This window comes from Ischnura elegans, chromosome 9 (assembly GCF_921293095.1).
Source record: "Ischnura elegans chromosome 9, ioIscEleg1.1, whole genome shotgun sequence".
Taxonomy (NCBI): domain Eukaryota; kingdom Metazoa; phylum Arthropoda; class Insecta; order Odonata; family Coenagrionidae; genus Ischnura; species Ischnura elegans.
Window position 1 is genome coordinate 110203150 of NC_060254.1, and position 16195 is coordinate 110219344.

The 16195-nt window shown below is 36.4% G+C and overlaps 1 protein-coding gene across 3 annotated transcripts; it reads right to left on the reverse strand.

Moving 5' to 3' along the window:
• Positions 1–3696: 3696 nt before the first annotated feature.
• Positions 3697–14798, reverse strand: LOC124165422 (NAD kinase 2, mitochondrial). 3 transcript variants are annotated; one of them, XM_046542828.1, is made up of 8 exons: positions 14586–14798; positions 13020–13377; positions 12618–12774; positions 10348–10464; positions 8428–8540; positions 8181–8286; positions 7471–7756; positions 3697–5399 (listed from the first exon to the last, which is right to left on the reverse strand). In XM_046542828.1, exons 1-8 carry the CDS (start codon positions 14623–14625, stop codon positions 5161–5163), a joined length of 1416 nt encoding a protein of 471 aa, XP_046398784.1. In that variant the 5' UTR covers positions 14626–14798; the 3' UTR covers positions 3697–5160. The 3 variants fall into 3 exon arrangements, with proteins under 3 accessions (XP_046398784.1, XP_046398785.1, XP_046398786.1); XM_046542829.1 differs by lacking the exon at positions 14586–14798 and adding an exon at positions 14276–14360; XM_046542830.1 differs by lacking the exon at positions 14586–14798 and adding an exon at positions 13991–14074.
• Between the last annotated feature and the right edge of the window lie 1397 nt (positions 14799–16195).

Below are 16195 nucleotides of genomic sequence, written 5' to 3' on the forward strand. Positions count from 1 at the left end.
ATTCGTTCTTCTTTTGTCTTTCGGTTCGGATTGAGGTTGGCGGCGAAAAATTTGAATAGCATCAAAATCGAGGTTACAAATACTAATCACATCACCTCAATCGAGGAAGTTAGAGAATGATATAATAAGTCCGGTATAATTTTTTATTATTCAGCAGCATTTACTGATATGTAGGGTCGACTCTGAATTCGGACCTAAGGCACTATAAATGTTCTCGCTTGGCGCAGTATAACCAGTTTTCAACTAAGGTCCTTTAGGGATCTTGTTATCCACCTTTCGCGAGAAAATACGCGTAACTGTGACAATTAATCATATAAACCACACATTTAATGCAGGTGAGACGATTATCAACTTGAAAGGAGGATTGAACAAGGTAACAAATTCCACTTTAAGGATTCTAGGGATAATTCCTCTGGAATATTGCTAGTTACTTTTCTATTACTCCCATTGTCAACAATAAAAACCAATACTAATATATACACCAACAGACAATAAAGTGCTCAATAAAATGAATTATGATACCATTAATTTAATTACTTCCTTAGGTACATCATAATTATGATGTACCTAATTAAAGTTGTTTTTATTTTGCTGCGAGAGATGACTTCCTTTGTTTAATCTCTTGTTATGTTGGAATAAAGCAAAAATCTCAAATTTTTTTGTTAAGAACGAGTAATCTCATGTATCTCATAGATTATGAATGGTATCGACACAATAGATTTGAACTATAATGAAACAAGTATGTTTGATGAAATAGGATAAAAATTGTTGAAAATATTCAGCAAAATTTTCTTCCAAAGCTGATCAATGTGAATACAGCAACCTCCTGTTTACATTGGGTTGCATACTTTCCACCTTGGAGACAACCATGCAGTATTTCAGTTAATAGTCATTCAACGATAACATCTACAATGATGCATTCACCCCCACATATCTTCAAATGCAGATCAATATAAACTATACTTTGAAATCCTATGTTAATTCGGAGGTCATTATACTCAAGTTGATGGTGATGAAAAGATCTACGAAAAACTTGTGTCAAAAGTTTCCATTTATGCATCACACTTCTTAATGCCTACCAAAATGAGAAGATAAATTTTTCATGGCACAACTCGACCGCTCATCATAAGCCCTGTTATTTACAGAATCGTTAAAAAAAACCAGCCGTAGTGGCGTAGTTTGGGGGGGTCGAAAACCAGGGGGAAAATTTTACAAAAACAGGGAACTAAGTAATGGGTTTTTGAACTAATTTTAACATTTCATTTCTTAAAGAAATATTTTGTAAATTCATGATTTTTCCATATTTTGTTTTCTTTTTTGAAGGAAAATAATTGTGTATTTTTATTTGGTGGGGGGGGTTCAGCCTGCCCCCCTGACTAGCCGCCATTCATCCTCTGGGATAACAAACACCTGTCATATGCCTATGAAATATACAGAATCAAGGTACACCTGTCAGTTTCAATGTTTCACATACTCAACTGTTTTGCTAGTGCTGGAGAAGAGGTAATACATATAATCAGATAACATCTGTCTCATATATTTAATGTTCAAAATGAATTGTAGCTGCTTGTACCGCTAATCCCCATACTTATTGTAGCCATTCCCAATTGGACTGGCAACAAAATTCACCTGAATGAGTGGTGAAATAAGCATTATGTGTGACTCAGCAGAGGATTTTGGTTATGATCAGGTGTGTGAATGGTTCCCTGACCATTTCCTTTGTTTCCCCATCCCTTATAACCCTCCCCCACTATTTAGACGAGTGTTCTACCCCCCATCCTCACTGTGAGACTTAGTGCTGGCGATGATACCCACTGATGAGCTCCCAACCGTCCTCCAGTGAAGGTTTCACCGGGATCAAATAGGGCTATTCCAAGTGGACATTCATTCCCCCAAAGAACCCCTTCCATGTTCTCTGAGGGAATAAAAGTACCGCTGTGATGCCCAATAAGAAAATTTACTTGATCGACAGCTGCCGCTCATGTTTTACAGCAGCCGTGAGTGAGCACTAGTGAGGGCATAAGCAACTCTTTTTGTGGAGCTGCCTCACCGCTCACTACAGCCTGCTTGCGCAGTGCGACTCAGCAAAGTGCTTCTGGGTTGAGGGGAGGGGAAAGCGGGGGGTGGAAGAAAGGGGAAGAGGGGAAGGTGGTGAGGGGGATTTCAGAACGAACATTTGAAATGCAACATTTCCTTGATCACAATTTGAAAATTTGATTTCATATCAATCACGTATTGCATAGTAACAATGCTTAACAGGTGATATAAATGAGGAACCATTTCTGCCAATACGTTATATCTTTCATGAAAGATGCAAAATGTATTCCGTCTCCTGTGCTTAGAGATGACGACAATTTAAAACTTTCTGTTTTAACAAATATTCTCTCCAAAACTACATGATCATGTAAACAATTCATAATTAATTTCCTCAATTAATATTAGTTGTTTGTGCTAGAACAAATTTTTATATTTGTCTCACATTATTTTCATAAATTAACTGTTGCCGAAAACTTTACATGAGCATCTTCCACAATGTTTCTATCACAATGCATGGTACATGCAGGAAAGAGAGTTATGATAAGGGTCATAAGAGATTCTTTAGAGTAATACCCAGAAAATGAATCAGGAGAATCTTTCAAGGGACGTGAAAGGGTGAGCAGTGGGCTACTAAAAGTGCCATGTGCTCCCTTTGACAAGCCGGCAAGCTAGCCAAAGAAGTGGACGATGCAACATGCAGAGACGACTATCACTGTCTCAACCCACCATCTCAACATACCATCACTAACATCGTCACTATTCTTTAAGTAACAGTAAGTAGGTACTCTCCCAGTTCTCCCGGCGAAAGTCCCAAGCCCTGATCCCCCACAAGAAATTCCCCAAGAGTCCAGGCCAGTGAAGTCTCAACATCACTGTAATCGCCCTATCTTTTCCACCAAAATTTCCCACTGTAGAAGTTTTTAATTGCGACTCAAAGACCTAACCAGGAAAATAGTACAGACCAATTGAGCTGCACTTAATTTGCCCCAGCAAATGTTTATCCAATTTACTTTCCAACCTAGTTACTCCATTTGATACCATGGCCTTCAGCTGCATTATTCATTTCAATTTCTTTTGTTGCATCTAGATTAGTTTAGGATTAGGGATAGTATTATAATATGTTATTTTATTTTTTGCATCATTTCATGACTATTTCTCGATGCTTCTTTAGTTCTATTGTGTATAAAGCCATCTTTTTAATTATCACAGATTTTTTTTTTGTGATGTTTGATAAATGTCTTGCGAAGGTTTGAACTTTTGTCGTGTGAAAATTAAACTTCCTTCTATTTAATGGGATGGTTTTGTGTTACCTTAACACCTCACTGCACGGCCAAGCCAACAGGATTTCCTTTCACGAAAGTCATACGCTCGTACATCACAGTCAACCATGCATATTAGTCATATCCCGACCCTTTAGATATTAAACTCATTGCCAACCAGAGCAAACCTTTCCCCCTTTACCTTTGGGTGTGTCATCTTTCAAGGTTAAAGACGATGGATCTGACACTCAACAACCCATTCCCCTAATTTATCCCTCGAAACATCCCTTCGAAGTAACTCCTCCTCCTCTCCCAGCAGGAAAGGGAAGAGGGTTAAAATATAGGTATTTAAAATAACAGCTAAAGCAATGACAACAGCGGTTTGAAAAAAGCCTATTCATCAGGTTGAAGGCTACATGTTTTGAGAAGAGAAACTTGTTCTTAATATTGACAATGATTTCAACTGAAAAGAGTTACAGATGTAAATAGAAATATGTACCTACATACATATGACAAAGTCATGAAATTGAAGTTTTTCACCTAAACTGGGATCCTTCTAACCATAATGACATCAAGGCCAATGATAATAGCACAAAGGTTAAGCTGAATACACACAGCAATGCAGACAAGAGTATTCATATTTAGAGTAAAACATTTCTATATTTATTATTTAAAAATATTAAGGCACACAAAAACATCTAACAAAAATATTATAGAAAATTCAACCTTGATAGGTAACTGATTTTAAAGGATTTCACTTGAAAACAGTTAATAGCTGATGATGTAGAAAAAGATTTAATCATATACCCATTTTGAACAGCAACAAAAATAGTATAGTTTTAATTTCCTTACAAAAATATTTTGGAACAGAGAAAAACAATCAATGTCATCTGAAACAGATTTTTATAATACAAACTTAACATCAAATGATCAACAGAATAAAAGAAGAGCATAAGATTTCATTCATTAAATTGATTCAAATGAATGATCAGTAATAATCTTTCAGGAAGAAAATTGTGTCAGGGCAAAAATGGATTTAAGCTGAAATGATTCCAATTACAAAAGCATAAGCTTTGGCAACAAAAGATGTATATAGTATATGAAAATTAGAATGAAATAGACGATGATATGCTAGGAGAATAAGTCATTAAAGCAGAATATAAAATGCACTAGGTGACCAAAGCTTTAACATATGTATGAAGTAGGGAATGTTTTAGTTGGGCTCATCACAAGTTATAAATTTCCTCTGGGTACAAAGAAATTTCAGTTTTAACTGAAAATATGAAATTTGGCACACAATGATTTTATCGTGACTGCTATGATGAATTCAACATTCACAAGTTGTTGGCATATTTCCTTACAATTGAAACACTTTCGACAAGATAAATTGGAGACATGAATTCAAACTTAGCATCCTCCAAATACAAAAAAATCAACAAAGATTACCATCACGTATTTTTAAAATTCAACGAAAAGTTGTTACAATAGGTTAACTTCATAAATTTTGCATTGATATAAAATAGGCAATAATAGCCAGAGGTGGAATATATTATCATGCCGTTGACCCAATAGATATGCACATGAGAAATTCTTTCACACAGCAATTCAACTGTTACCAAAGTCTTACCCAATCCATGAGATTCGATGATTGTACTGTTGATGTAAGAAATCTGCAGCCCTACTGGCAGTATTTCAGTGAAAAAATGTAAGAACTAATCTACAACAATGATCCCACAGCTGCAACCAACAACTTGCAGAATGAACTCTCACAGAAATATGTGTTTGTATTTTGAGCACCTTTGCCATTGCTTCCAGGGCAAAAACAAATCGTCCTCTTCCAAAGCCACTCCTTAAATTAATGCAATCATGTTGGAAGTAAACTGATTGTCAAGAGTGCATCAGGATCATGGATCTCCAAAATGGCCGAAGTACCATCGTTAAAACTGAAGGATATACCACCGTCAACAACCAGACCAGCATCAAAGCACCGAGACTTGACATCAATTCGCTGGGCATAACCCCTTGGACGGACATTATCATTTCGACTGGGCCACACCCCTCCACATATGAGATCCCTGATGGTGTACGCCATCTTATTCTCATCTGAAAAGAGAGAATAGGCAGCAGGTTTCAATAAGCCATACTTTCTTGGAATTGAAATTCAAAATTGAGGACCTGGGTGCAGTTATAGCATTCGTAGACCCATTTCCCTTTGATAAACAGTAAGTTGTGGGTGACATTACAACGATTAATGAACAGGCTGAATATGTAATTGAATTACAAGCCCCAAGAGGAAGCATTGAGGTGCAGAAGAAGACAAAGAATCATTGTGGGAATGGAATGCCAAGAAATTTGTAGAAAATAATTAGCATGAGAAAGAGAAAGTGAGCAGAAAATGATGAGGAATTAATATGGGATTAAAATGGAGAAAGGTGAGAACAAAACAAAAAAAACATCACCACCTTTCCCTAAAAGGTAACAGCTACAGAACAAAAATAAAATATTTTGACTCCTTGCCACAAATTACCAATTAGCCGTAGCCACACTTCTTTACAAATCACAGCGACTGAAAACTTGCGAATAGCCTAAATAATGCCATTTTACTAGCTTAAAACAACTGAGTAATACATACATGCTAAGAAATAGAATCCACTAATACTGTTCACAGTATGCGATAATTATTTTTTGATTATGTATGCAGTATCTTTGAGAAGTTAATAGAAAGACATTTTTAAAATTTTGATTTTATACCATTACATAAGTACTTATATGACTGGCTCTAAAGCAAAGTTTTCTCCATGGAAAAATAAAATTTAATGAATTTATCCTTCAGGATGAAATAGTTCTACCACATCGATAAAACTCCAAACTCAGTATCTGAACTCCTTCCAATTGGAAGAGTAAATTTGATAAAAGGCTTTGTTTGAATATGCATAAATAAAATTCAATTCAAAGTAGCGTTCCATCTTAAAATACCAAAAGGCAGAACTTCAATGGAACAGTGTGCCTCAGAGGAGATGACCAATACAGTAGACTCTCGTTACTACGAAGTTCACAGGACCGAAAAACTGGAGGTTCATAATAATGAAGTTTGTATGAATGTTTCTTTTAGGAATCATCGAAAAAAAAAACATATTTAGTCAAAATTTCTAGTCTCTTCAATATCCTGAACTTACAATGGCATTGCAAAACAGCTTCAGAATCAAGTGTATAATGTACGCGATTAAATTACACGCAAATATAAAAAAACAAGCACATTCGTTTCATTTTCTTAAAAGAAAAATACGGCATTACGCACGAGGTTTGATATCTTCCCAAATACAATAAAACCTCGATACACCAACAAGATGTGTTCCTTGAGACCTTGCAATCTATGCAAGGCATCGAGGATTGTGGTTATCCTGCAGAATGCAACACTGCATCACAGTTTACGTTAACTCACGATTGTGACGCACTGATCTGGATGGGCGTGCGACATAGCCGGGGCCAAAAAAAATAAATAAAAATCGCAATCCACAGGAAGGAAGAATGGGTGAAACACTGAACAGTTCCTGACTTCACACCGGATCCAATGATACTTTCTCAGTTTGTGCCAAAAGTGCGAGTTCCTCTATGCCACACAACGTCACATCAGCCAACTCTAAAGGCACCAAATTAGACATTTCTGGCACGCCTGGATTTTTCGAATGTTTGTATCTCTGAAAGTTTGTACATCGAATGTGCATTGGGAGAGGACTAACTGTTAGTCTAATTTATTATGGGCGATAATGAGTGGGTCATCTTGATTCCACAAGAATGAAGCTTATTATATGATGTTGAGTGCAAACTGAAGTATCAAAGAAGAACCATAATTGACATCCTTGGATGCAGTACACAAGGAGAACTTAAACGTAGCGCAATGATTATAATGTAGCGGAGTGATTATCCACCTAAATGCAGTTACTTATTTGTTGAACTTCGTAATTAAGTTCATTTTATAACCGCCAGGACCGGGACTGAGGTTCGTGATTTCGTAATACAGAAAATTTTGTAATAACGATTCTTTTAACATAGATTGGATGGGATATTTGTCGGGACCAACGATTTACTTTGTAATAACGAAAAACTTCCTAATAAGGTCGTTCGTATGAATGAGAGTCCACTCTATGACTATCAAAGAGCCTGAAATACATACCTGGTTTGAATACAAGTGTGTTGTTGAAACGGGAAGTAATTTTATCAATCAGAGGAGCATTTTTATCACTCAGAACTTCCGGTCCTAAACCAGTTTCGTCAGCAATGATGCGGACCAGTTCCTCGACCGACTGGTGAGTCAATCTGTCGATACTGAACGTCCATGAGGTAGATCCCGTCCCTGTGCTCACACACATCCCAGAGCTCTTGACTTTCTTCCGTTCACCACCGTCCACCTGCATCTCATAGTACGAAACTCGAGCCGACAAACACTCTCCAATAAAAACCTGAGAAGAAAAAGATGCCATTAGCACGGAATTGTTAAGTCTGGCATGACATTCCATCAGCTATGAAAACAAACAGCTAAAATTGTTATCTATAAATCACAGCTACTTATTTCAATATAAAGATGATCCTGAAATAAAATGAACAAAGGTATGACCCAACAACATTCATGCATGCCTACATAATTGAGACAGCTCAATTACATGTAAACAGACGTGCATCAACTACAAGGTAAAGTTTTATGACATTATTGTATGTATACCCATATACAAGTATGCAAGTAGTTTAATAACAAAAAAAATTAGGAAATAAAATAAAACCAAATGGAGCCCTGAAGAGAAATCTGGAGATCTGAACAAGCACCTCCACAATAAACCATATGCATAAAATATGTAAGTAAATATGTATCAAAAGAAATAGTTTTACCTCATTAAGCGCTAAAACAGGGAGAACGCGCTTCTTTGCTGGTGTATCAGAATTATCATTACTCGGCACAGCTGCATTGTGTTGCTCTTGAATACAATCAAAAAACCTAATGCAAAGAATATGATAACGTTAGAACATATCTGAATGAACCATTCCAAAATATAATTCCTCGAAAAGCACAGATGATTGACAGAACTCCATTATTTTTAGTTATACTGGTCATGAGCACATAATGTTTCATACGTACCTGTACTCAGGATGCAGTAATTGTTGATCATGGAGTTCAATGGGTGGATCAAATACCCTGTCTCCAATCAATGTAATTCTAATCCTTTTCCTGTGAAGCCACTTGAAGTCACCCTGATTAAAACAAAACGAACTATGTCAGCAGGATATTGACATAGAATAATGGATCTTGTTTGTATAAAAAAAGGATGTTGACGTGCCTACTAATGAACAGGGGAAGTCGGTTTCATTACTTAAGAAAAAACTGACTTCATAAGCTCTTCAGCTTGGACTACCAAGTGAAACTTAACTTAAAATTAGAAACTAATGTACTAATGCAAGAGGACAATGAAAGAAGAGGGAGAAAATTGGACGCACTAAAACTTACTTCTCAACGTAGGTTAACTGAAACTAGTGTGAACTGTTTTACATGCATAATCAGAATATGATAACAGTTTTTATGTACTTTTCTGAATCACAAGTAAACATCAATAGATTACAGAGTGGTTAGGCAAATGAAAATGGATACCTTTAATGCCACAAGATAGAAGTTACAAGGACAAGGTGGTAACTGTCCAAATTGATTCATTGCATTGAAATTATTTTACAGGTTAACAGCTACAAAAAACACAACAAAGAAATGTGCAAATATTTTGAATGTTTTTCTGCAAGTGTAGGGCTTCCTTTTAAAAGCAGTTCTTGCTTCACAGTGTTCACTGACAATGAGTAGTAATAAAAAAAATCCCCAATATTTCCGGGGGAATTGCTTTGCATTCCATTTGGGTGCTAACTAATTCCAAACAAAAGAATTTTTGTGTAAACAATTCCAATGGGGTGGAAATTACTGGCCACGGGAATTGTTAATTCATTTTAATGCTAAGTGAGCATTATATTTTGAGATGATGGTGACTTACATATCTACATAAGCATGTTACCTTCAATTAAATGAGGTTAAATGCGATGGTGGTTGGCGTAACATGGTGAAACTCCTTCATGATTCTTAACCTTTGTGCATCGTAAATGAGGTTAAATTAAACTTCTATATAATCTATAACACTTCACCTCACACATTAGCAAATGAGAAAAAAAAAACAGTTGAAACATTATTGCATGACCTTGATCCTTACTACAATGCCGTGGAAGGCATTTTTTACCATCTCCTCCACAAGAAGTCCATTTGAAGTATTCTCAGCATGATAGCAAATTTAACGTCATCAAACATCCCAGATAATATTGCTGTAACCCAGAACTTCATTCCAGTACACAAAGAGTTAGGCTAACTAATGTTAAAACATGAGCTGTATATGAATAAGTACAGGACATCAATTATGCAACTATTCTAACACAAAATTCTTGAAATCGAAAGTTATTGGAAGAAAACCTTTCAAAAATTCAATTGACTTAGATTTCTGGGAATATTTGAGCAAAAATTTAAAAAGAAATAGGTAATCTATTTTTCATATTGCTTTGGATGCGTCACAAAAAATCAATGCATTGCGTTGGTTTTCGGCAGATGCTGCATACAACAAAGGTGGATTTTTCTGGGGCATAGCCTAATCCTGCTGAGTTTACCAGGAAGACCTAAATTCCCACATTATTCCTGGATTTCCTACTTGGCAGATGCATTGTACTTTCTAAGGTTTTGAATATATTATGTATACTGGTCATATTAAATGACTCAGAATCAGCGGGTACTTAAGTACATACATAGAATAACTTTACGAAGAAAAATTATTAAATAATCCAACAATAAAAACTTACATTAAAAACTTGATTTTTTTATAAACCTCTGAATGATACGACACAGGACTAAATAAATTTGAAGTGATACAGGGTTCATGTAATGAGTACAATTGATAACATTTGCTAATAAACACAGGAACGGGAAAATCTACATTAACACTTTAAAAAAAGTGAATAATAAAACTTTACCAAGACTTACATTTTTTATTTTATCGATAGCTTCCTTGATGTTAGAAGAATAATATTTAGGCAAGCACAAGTATCCCTCAGATCGAGATGGATCAGAATTGAAACCAACGACAGGCTTACAATTATTCTGAAAAAAAAAATACAATTTCCAAAATGAGAGGTCTATTTGGTCAAAAAAAAAAAAAAAGAGTATAAATAACGATAACATACCACCCATTCATCAGTATAATAAGGAGTTGATTATGTAGGTTAGTACTTAAAATTTAAATCATACACTCAGTTTACTATGATAATTCATGACAGAATTTCTTAAGCCACACTGCCGTGATCACAAAGGCAGAGGGGACAGCAAGGAGCACAAATCCCAAGCATAAATTATGTCCATCAAGGTAATAAAATTATATAGAGTGCAAAAAATAAATGCCTCTTGAATGCATTCAACAATTACATCAATTTAGCACATCTAACAGTACAATTTAAATTTATTTGTACTCATGAATATATCAATGAAAGAACAACGAAGCATAAGAACTATAATCATGCAAAAAAGACAATACTACCAAATACTAGAGTAATTGCACCATTGTGTTGAAAAACTACGGTAAACATTGTTTTACAATGGTATTAAATTGTTGTAAGGGCCCATGGCATGATTGTCTGTGTGAAAACATAATTTTTGAAATCTAACGGTTGAAAATTGTGGCTGGAACATAAGATGTAAATGAAAACAACTTCATTTACCCCAGTTGACATGAGTAATGACAAAGACAAGAGAGATTTAGCAGGTACAATATTCATGCTAATGGCTTTGACAAGATTTTTTTCCATCTATTGAATAAAAATACTCAGCTTGTTAAAATTATTTTCGAACATATCCTTTTTTTGATAGGGTCATATACAGTCACTGAAGCTTTGGCAATTTGAGGATTAATGACAACATGATTACCCGATATGCAATGATTGATAAGGCAAAGACAGAAAATCTTCGATAATTCCGTACAATGGAGAGAGAGAGCATTGATGGACAGTCGACAGAAACAGACAATACATACATGACAATTTCCTTGGAAATTTATACATTGGTTGCTCTGCCACACTTTCTCCGCATCTTTCGCATAAAAAGTCTTCACCATACATAAACACAATTTTTATGTGGTCCAATGAATGTTTTACAAGTTTTATGCAGGTAATTGATTTTCCATGCTTGACTCTCAAAATGAATTAGTATATAAATAAAATGAATTTAAGATGAAAAAAGGGCGAAGCATAATGGGAAAAATGCAATAGAATAAAATTTTTATCAGAAAAAAACTTAAAATTTTGGAGTTTTAGCATGACCAAACTGAAAACAGGGTTTGGAATTTTGAATTTGGATTAGGCCCCTTGCACACACACCAATTTTGGATGGCCGGTAAAATATCGGTCATCCACATTCTAATAGTGAACAATGGGAGAGCATTGGAGCCTGTACACATGCCGACCTCGCACCGGCAAAATGCCAGCTAGCTGCCAGCCATTATCACCGTGGATTGCCGGCACCGGCTCAAAAACATAGCAACTTATCGTTTGACCGGTAAAAATCCGGCGTGTGTGCAAGCATCACTTCGCCGGTAAAATATCGGCCGATGCTTTACCGGCCGTCCAAAATCGGTGTGTGTGCAAGGGGCCTTATACTCAGTTTTAAAAGTAAAATTTGCCAATACTAGAACTATCACCCTCGTTGATAATATTTTATTCATTCGTTTGCGGTTAATTTCAAGCTAAAAAATATGAGTGGTAAGCGATTAACATTTCATAAATTCCACACTTCATCCCTATATTCACTAATTAGAGAGAGAAATTTCCTGCCCAGTGAAAAAATTAAAGAAGATTCCCAGATTCCATGTTTTTCAAGGGTTCACGGACAATGTAAAATATATTTACGTACAAAACTAAAATTAGTCAAACACTATGGATCATTTGAGGCTCTACAGTGAATATAATGTTATAAACAACCTCAATAAAGGCCATTTTTACAGGGAATGGAAAAATGTTAGAACTGTATTCATTTCTCATTACGGTGTGGAATTGCGCAAATACACAAATGAAATTGGAACGGGCTATTTTGCCATCTCACATCCATGCATTCTTGCATGCGTTCTAACAATTCATCGCTTTACACAATGCAATTTTGCTGTGCCTTTATACACACGTCAGATTGTTCAAGTATGTGCCCTGCGTAAAAGGCCTTTAAGAAAGAACCTGCACTAAAACTAAACGAAAATGAACACAGTTAGTCACCAGAATCCTTGAAGCTGCCAAGAGAAACGTTCCATCTCCACCGGTGGGGAATATAGCGTCAGCCCATTCAATGTTAGCTTCAGTGTAGTCAAAGCGATTAACCACTCTGGTCTCAGCGCCAGCATCCCTAAGGGCAGCGGCAACTACATCTTCACACCTGCGTAGTTGTTAGACGATTATGCAAAAGAAATTATTAACAGACAATCAATTTAATCACAAGTGCAGCTCACAAAAATAGCTGGCATGAATTAATTTAATTAATAAAATCAATTGTGAAGGGTTCCAACTTAGATCAACTGCAATATGATAGGTCAAGAATTAAATGCTACAAGTAGTCATCATTATCGTAGGATTTAAAACACAGTACACATTGCCAAATGGCCCGGCAAACACTTGACATACTCTTTATGGAGTTGATGATGGTATAGTAACATGTCGTAATCGGATCCTCTTCTTCGAAGAATCCTTTCCAATTCTGACTCTGATAAATCAGGGTGACGATAGCGCTCAAATTCATACCGGGAGAGCTTAGAAACTATTAGAGCTCGTCTTAGAGGAAACGATGGTTTTCCTTGCTCTCGCAACGACGTGACATTCGAGGAGCAGCATGATGCATTGAGTGGGTTGACTGGACAAGTGATGTTTGTGGTTATGGTGGTTATGGGCATGGATGGAGGGGCAGCTGAAGACGATGAACAGTGATGCGGATTCTCCATTGGACTGGACGCAGGGCAGCCAAAGATACGTGATGCTTGGAAAACTAAAAGAAAAGTGACGAAAGTCATGGATATTAAATTACCACCAAACAAACAAATGAAAAATATCAAAGACTTATCCATGTAAAACAAATATTTGACACAATCTAATCATTATCATGTGAATTACAAATAGAACAGAAAATAAATAAGTTTTCATCTGAGGAGGCAAAATTAAATAGCTGGGAATGAAAATTATTTGTATATATGTCATTATCGCATGGAAGATGATGAAAAACAACGGAGAAATTACTTCGAAAATGTTTCTCAAGATGGAAAAATGAGCAATATGGAATAATATATTAACAACTCAGAAAAGGCGACAAGGAGATGACAAGACTCGGCGGTAGGAATGCATGTTGAAACGAGGCATATAAAATGGACACAATACGCTAATAGTGCCGGTGCAATGATATTTTTGACACTACTGTACCACTCCGTAATAACCACAAGGTGGAAATGTGAAAAGTAAATTCTGCACTCCCATGGTCTCGGAGTAGAAAAAGATAAGAATACCATTTTACGACTGCTATACGAATTATTTACCACAGAACAAGCTTTCGGTCACGAGACAATTAAAACTATCATCAAAAACTCTAATGAGAGTGGAATCCAAACCTTATTTGCAATCACATCGTTTCAAATCTACTGAAGGAAAATGATCTTGATTACGCCACAAGAGCGTGGTGACAACACCGATAACAAACTCGCATACTACCCGGTCAGAAACCAAGAGTGTCGGGTCATGGTAATTCATTTGAAACACGTTTCGACCCTTACGATTGCATCCTATCAAAGAATCTTTCGATAAATCAATCAGCAAATTACCAAGTTTAAATGTGAGAGAGCAGCTGAGAAACTACATAGCAACAAGTGCTACAGAATGAATCCTCAAACCGGTACCATCGCATCATGCGAAACAGAGGCGATCAAGAGGCATAAATAAACCTCTCAGGGGCAGGAACAATATTATTCAAATAATTTGCATGGAAACTGAGAGTAAACATATGGAGACGTATTAGTGAATGCAAACTGAAAAGGGGACAACAATCGTAGCGGCAAATGCCATGATACTAACATTCCTTCCGCACATAGCGCTGAAACCATCAACAGTGTTGGATCCTAACTTCACCCTCACATCCCAAAACAATAATCACAACAATTGTGAAGAAATAATATCACAGAATTTTTATAAAATCTCACAGGAACTCACCAATACGACCCTTTTCAAGCAGAAAACGGGACTTAAACATGTCGAACGGTCACAGTAATTGTAATCACCTCCTGAGATAATATGATTGTAACGGTTTCATGCTAATAAAAACACATCGATAAAAAATAAAGTTATCTGTGAAAAATAAACTCAAGGCGAGATTAAACACGGGCAATTCGTTCACATTTCCGTATGCCTCTTCAGCTCCAGCATCAGCAGAGCCACGAATAGGCGAAAACTTGAACGAAGACAGGCGAATGAGAATCACATTTCGCAAAACCGCGCCAGTTTAATTCACGGAGAAGATTCTTCAAATCATGATTATGACGTTCAAATGCGGAGGATATAAGGATAGAGGATAAAAGTCTAAAGCAGTGGCGGCTCGTGAGTCAAATGCTAGGGGGGGCGCACTCGCCACCGGGGGGTCATAATTTTTTAATATTTCGTTTATTCTATTAAGTTTTTACGGCAATCTAGGAATGAAATTTTGTGATACCATATGTTCCGTTTTTTTCAACAAAAATACCTAGGTTTCCTAATAAAGCTTGATTAATAAATACTAAATGCAGTAGACTCTCGGTCATACGGATCGGCTTAGTCCGGACTCTCGATTATACTGATCAATTATCTTGAAGAATAAAAATATATTTGCTGCGATATTTTGCAAATGCAAACGAAAATACGTAACTTTAGGTTTTAGCGCCTACATTCTTCGTGCGGATATGCCCGCAATACACTTATGTTGTTCGTTTTGCAATCATAATGCGTTATTTGTCAAATCTATACAACATTTGCAATGATTTAGGTAGCAATGGCACTTGTAACATCTGAGGAGGGAGGGGAGTGTCACTGACTTCCACTAGGTAACAAACGCTACTAGAATGCGCGCGCTTTGCTATTGCAGATGTAAACTTTGATTGCGGTGTTCGCGTTGCTTCTTGAATACAGTATGATTTACAATCAATAATTAAACATTTCTCACACATTTTTAACAAAATCTGAAATACTCACATGCCTTTAGTTATATTGCAGAAGTCCATCCTTCTTTCCTTTTGTCCAGCAAAGTGATCAATTACACATTTGTTGAAATCAGCGCCGGACAACAATTTCTTTCCGATTGAACACATGGCAAGGGCACTAGTCTATAAATAAACAAGGCACGGCACAAAATAGGCCGACGAAAAATACGACCAAAAAGAACAAGGTGCCTGGACACAGAATTGGGACAATTATTCCCTATATTTCCATAAAAAAACGAGCACTGTTGATCAATTCAAAATTGTCTTCTTGAATGTACACACAGCACTGAGAAACTTCTTAATCGGCAATTAAGCACAGTTAACTCCTCAAAAATGATGTCTGAACTCATTTCACTCCGTTCTTTCCGGGAGTTTTGCCGTTACTATAAGGAAGACTCAAGGGAGATAGAAGTCGTGGTCCACTAATGCTGATTCAGCTGAGGGACGAATTTAAGGTCAGCAAAGGCATTCAAGCAAACAAAAGACGTCACGGACCATCTCCTTGAGTCTAAGATTCATATGTGGTAAACGCACGAGACGCCAACGGGTCGCATTTGGAATAACCATGTCTTCGAAATCATTGCCATGATA